The sequence below is a fragment of the Hipposideros armiger genome, unplaced genomic scaffold (genome assembly GCF_001890085.2).
Source record: "Hipposideros armiger isolate ML-2016 unplaced genomic scaffold, ASM189008v1 scaffold_826, whole genome shotgun sequence".
NCBI lineage: Eukaryota > Metazoa > Chordata > Mammalia > Chiroptera > Hipposideridae > Hipposideros > Hipposideros armiger.
This window is the reverse complement of record NW_017732176.1, coordinates 631,547-636,660: the sequence shown is the minus strand read 5'-3', so window position 1 is coordinate 636,660 and position 5,114 is coordinate 631,547. Positions and strand designations below refer to the sequence as shown.

Sequence of the window (5,114 nt, the reverse complement as noted above, 5' to 3'; positions counted from 1 at the left end):
AATAAATAAATAAATAAATAAATAAATAATAAAATAAAGTTGTATACATAATAGAGGTTTAAGTACATTATTTAAAGCCATAAAAATAAGTAAACAATAAAAGAACATAAAATTAAGTGAGATTGACCAATGGAGAGAGGAGAGGGAAAGTAGGAGCTATATTGATCATTTTGTAGCTGGAAATCAAAATATATGGTTTAGAAATAAAAACTCAAATGATATAGCGTGTGCATCCTATTCAGAGTAACAAGCTAATCAGCAGAAAAACTCAAAACAGAGTAGGACTGAGGCAGAAAAAGAGAAGAATTTTATTTTTGCTTTTTATAAACCCCTTTGTAAGGTTTGAGCTGTTGTTTTCACATGTATATATTACTTCCATAATTGTAATTAAGTATAATATAATTTAGAATTAACAAAAAAAAACTGTGACATAATTCACGTTAATGTGAAAATGTCTCCACACTGACCCCGAATGAAGAGGAAGAAATATGGAAAGACTCATATTTCAGAGATTCCCTTGCGTCATCTCTACAGCTTGGTGCCCAAATCTGGAATAGATTGCCCTTTGTTTATTTGAATACATTCGTAAATTTTGGATATAAAAGCCCTGAGACTAGAAAAAGACAGAGAGCTAAAATGCTTTCCCTAGTATAGCAAAGGCAAATGGTTTGGGGGTGGGGAGCAAGAATGAATGACGTGTGTCAAGGAGAGATTTGAGGCTGTAAAGCAGCAGACAAGAAAAGTCCAGAGGCTGGCAAGGTCTGCTGAGAAAGTCAGCTAGAAGATATTCCTGGTGACAATGGAAGGCAATGGTCTTTTAAGATCACAGTTACATGACTTTCAGTGTGAAAGTCTAGTCTTGTGTAGCCAGTCATATACCACTCTGTGAACTCTAAAGCCTTAGTAAAATCCAACTACACAACTTTCTTGTGTGACTGCTATTTTGAAGAAGTCAAGGAAAAGAGACAATGTTCTCTATTATTGATCAAGATGAGGTGGGGAACCAGAGGCCAGCCACAAAATGGATGCAGGGATGAGAATGAGGTTTCAGAGGAGGCAAAAAAAAATTGGAAGTGGTGACTGTCAGAAATATAAGGCTCCCACGAATATCCAGAGATTTAAGAAGAACATGTGGGGTAAGCGCCATCTAGCCCCTCACATCCCTTTTACCATTCCTGCGCACTCCTCTGCAGGCTTCTGTGTGTTTTGGTTTCTAATGGTCATGTCTTCTACTCTCTTGCTAGGACTCCCCTGAGGCTGTTGGACAGCTTTGCCCCTGCGCAGAGAGAGCTTGCTGCCCTGGAGGCTTGTGTGCCCCCAGAGTGGCCCTTCACCAATAACTGGCTGGTACAGCAGAATGAAAGTCCCGTTCCTTTGCCTGGAATTGGGACAAAATTAAAGCAAATTCATAGTCCAGAGTTCCCTTTAACAAGGCTAAGTCACTCTCTGTAGGACTTCGCCTGGTTCCCTGTCCTGTCCTGCTCCCCCTACTGCCTTTCCCATTTCTTCTTGGAGCACTTATTTAATAAATTACTTGCACACAAATCCTCAACTCAGGGTCTGCTTCTGAGGAATCTGACAAGAGAGACACTAAAGCCATTTTAACTGAAATGTTAAAGGAAAAAGTGATCAGATTGGATGGAAAGACTTGGACAAGCCCGAGAAGAATGTTTAGATTACACATAGACCAGGCTTTCAAAGACTTTCATGCTGGTTATTATTGGATGGAAAGAAAGGCAAGCAAAACCAAATGTACCTTAAATATAAAGAGGAAGTAAAGGTCGGCCAAGTGGCGTGATGGTTAAGCGCTGGCTTGGGACACCAGAGGGCCCCGGTTCGGATCCCACATNGATGGTTAAGCGCTGGCTTGGGACACCAGAGGGCCCCGGTTCGGATCCCACATGTGAGGGCCAGTGACACTGCCCTCTACAGCTAAGATGCTGAAAAAAAAAAAAAAAAAGAGTAAGTGAGATGTTCCAGAGAAATATTTGTGATCAAATAGGGAGTGAAAGGAGAAGACTTGGAGGAAGATGTAAGTAGGGTTAAGTAGAAAGTAAAGATGTCAGGTAAAGAGACCTCAGGTAAGGCACAACTATGTATTTGCAATGACCACATATACCCTGCAATATGGTAAAATAGTATAGAACAATAATCAGAGAAACATTAGTAAGTGATTCCAATAGGGCTCTCATTTTTTATCACATAGGAATCGAAGTGATAACAAAGACACTGGGTTTTTGACAGGTGATTGTTTATTTCTGACATTCCACCAAATCCAGGAAAGCAGAAGCTTAAGCTGAGCTCAGATATAAATCATCAATAGTTCCATATTATCAGTGGAACTATCAACAGATTCTCCTAAAACAGGTGGGTTTTTTTTCCAGTAAATAATAATACTCAAGGAACAGTAGAACTGCTAATTAATGTGTCTAATTCTCTATTTTTGCGGGGATAGGTATGAGAGAAGGGAAATGAATGTACCGACTTCTAACTGGTGTTCCTCTTGAAGTCTTACTCTTGTTTGAGTTGTTTAATCTCCAGAGACAGTTTATACACCTCCAGGGCCATTTTCACATCCTCGGGGTTTGGGAGACACTGCAGGAGTTGACTGCCTGTTAGCACTTGCTCACAGCCGTTATGGACTTCCTAAAAGAGATAAAAGGGTGGATTTTGAGAGGCTTCTCTCCAAACTGTGAAGGTAGAAGATTCCTTCAGGATGCCTCGCTGATGACAGCAAAATTGGAGTATCAAGACCCTCCTCAGGACTGATGGAAGAAACCCAAAAGATACTTCGTGTCTCAGCAAAGCATTCACCCTAGCATTCAGACCAAAGAAGCAGGGAAGGAACTGTGCTACGGAAGACACCCAGAGGGCCTCTTTAGGGATAACTGAAGGGAGGGTCCTGATGGTTATGCAAAAAGCATAGCACTTATGCTACATAGGGCTGGGGGCCAGGTCACCTGGATCTTAAAACCCTCCTATCTAGAGGCTTGGCCCTTCTGGCTATTAAATGGGAGAATTTAAAATTTGTCTTAATGAGCTCACCAAATGCTTTGAGAGTGAAATTGCTGATTCCAAAAGTGATTTAAACAAGTCAGAAATGAGTCCTGACAAAAGTCAGATCTCATCAGTGTTGGTTGGGACCATGCTCTGGAGCAGGCTACCATTTTTAGAATGTGATAGAACACGTGGAAACGTGTGCTACTTACCCACTCACACTTGGACACCTCTGGGTACCAGGTTTTGTTCTCTGAGCAGGTGATATTTTGAGAGCTGACCACGACATAGCCAGAGTTACAGCGGATTGTGACATTTTCAGACTCAACATATTGATTCTTATCCACAGACAGTTTTCCATTTTCTATCTCTGGTTTCAGACACAGAGCTGTTACGGAAACATAATTTTGATCATCTTGTGATTCTCAGAATAAGATCTTACAAAAGCAGAGCATACTTAAGGGTGAGAAACACTGATAAATTATACCTGCATCCTGAGAGTTGTTCTTTCCCTCTATTTATTGCATTATAACAAATTAATGATAACAATAATAATAATATTTTACATACTACTTATCAACATAAAACATGATTATCTCTATTTTGCTGAAGAGAAGAATTAGGTACAGATAGTTTATGTGACTTGTCTAAGGTTTTATAGCTTTTAAGCGGCATGATTATGATGAAAACCTAGGTATTGTGGTCCTGGAATCCGAATTTTCAAAACCATTGTACCTCAAAACCTCACTCATTTCATGATTCTAATTATGTCTCAGATCATTACTATCTTCCTGTATTGAGACAATGATGAGAAATTAGCCCCTTGCACTGTTGTTAGAACTATGATTTAAAAAAAAAAAAAGGCACACCTAATCTTTTTTCTTTTTCTTTTTTTAATTGGGAACTGGGGGGATGGGAACAGCGCTAGGGAATTGGGACAAGGGGAACAGACAAGTTGCTGTCCTTTTGTTCTTCAGTCTAGTTGTGGAGGACGCTTCACTGGCCCAAGTTGGCACCACCATTGTGCTCTTCCCAGGTGAGGCAGATCAGTCGCCAGCTTCTGGACGGCCGCTCACTGCGGCTGCTGGCCGCTCACTGCGGCTGCTGGCTACACACGGTAGCCCATGGCAACCTACTGCAGCANCCCAATAAAATCTTAAAAAAAAAAAGTCTAACTACTATGCTGTACACCTGAAATTAATATAAAATATTGAATGTCAAAATGAATAAATAGTTTAAAAAATAAAAATAGTAAATATACTGTTTCTGTAAAAAAAAGTAATTGTTGATTTAAAAAATAATTATTATTATGGTTTCATATGTAAGAAAAAAAGGAAATAAATAGTTCATTTCAAAACCACTGAATAGCGGGTCTGAGCAGGAAGTCTCAAGGAATGTGGTGTGAAGTGTGTGGAACTGAAACAGCATCTGATGTGCCTGAGCATTAGGAAATATATTTCGAGACTATGACAGATCTATGGGAGCTTGTAGCAAGAATCAGTAATAAGAACACAAAAAAACTAAACAAATACTTAAAAAGATAAATTATTAGAGCCATAAAAATTAAAGAGTTGTCTGCTTGGTTTACATTGGCTTAGCAAAGATCAAGATTTGCTTAATCATAATAATGCAAACACTGAATTAATTTAACCAAGGAGTAGAAGATAACTACACTGTGAGGCAAGATGAACTACAAAGGACCTAAACTCTATTCTCTCTTAATAATAAGTTAATCCATAATGTTTAAAAATAATCAATAAATATAAATAAAATGAGAATATTATTGGAAATATGTAGATAAATATTATAAGAAAGAGCTAAATGACTTGAAAGTGGTTCTTTGGGGGAATACGACCAAAGGATGGAATGAAACGGTTCAGAATACTAGAGTTTTCATTACAAGTCTTTTAGAATTATTTGACTTTTTAATTATTTGCTTGTATTATTTTAATAAAATAGTAAATTATTTAAAATAAAGTTGGGGCCGGCCGAGTGGCTCGGTTGGTTAAGAGCTCGTTCAAGAGTTTGAGCTCTGAGCAACAGCAGTTTGAGTCCCGGCCCGAGCTGAGCAGCCGCTGAGCTGCCAACAGGTGGCAGGATGGTTCAGCTAAAAAAAA

At 38.9% G+C, this 5,114-nt stretch overlaps 1 protein-coding gene across 5 annotated transcripts in view; it reads right to left on the bottom strand.

Annotated features, from left to right (window-relative positions):
* Positions 1-2,440: 2,440 nt before the first annotated feature.
* The window catches only part of LOC109374512 (C4b-binding protein alpha chain-like), a 19,706-nt gene continuing 17,032 nt past the window's right edge, over positions 2,441-5,114 (bottom strand). For all 5 annotated transcript variants that reach the window (XM_019629165.1, XM_019629168.1, XM_019629163.1 and 2 more), the window contains 2 exons: positions 3,210-3,385; positions 2,441-2,646 (listed from right to left, as the gene is read on the bottom strand). In XM_019629165.1, coding sequence (XP_019484710.1) covers positions 2,512-2,646; positions 3,210-3,385 — 311 coding nt within the window. In that variant the 3' untranslated portion in view covers positions 2,441-2,511. The remainder of the gene's footprint in view (positions 2,647-3,209; positions 3,386-5,114) is intronic.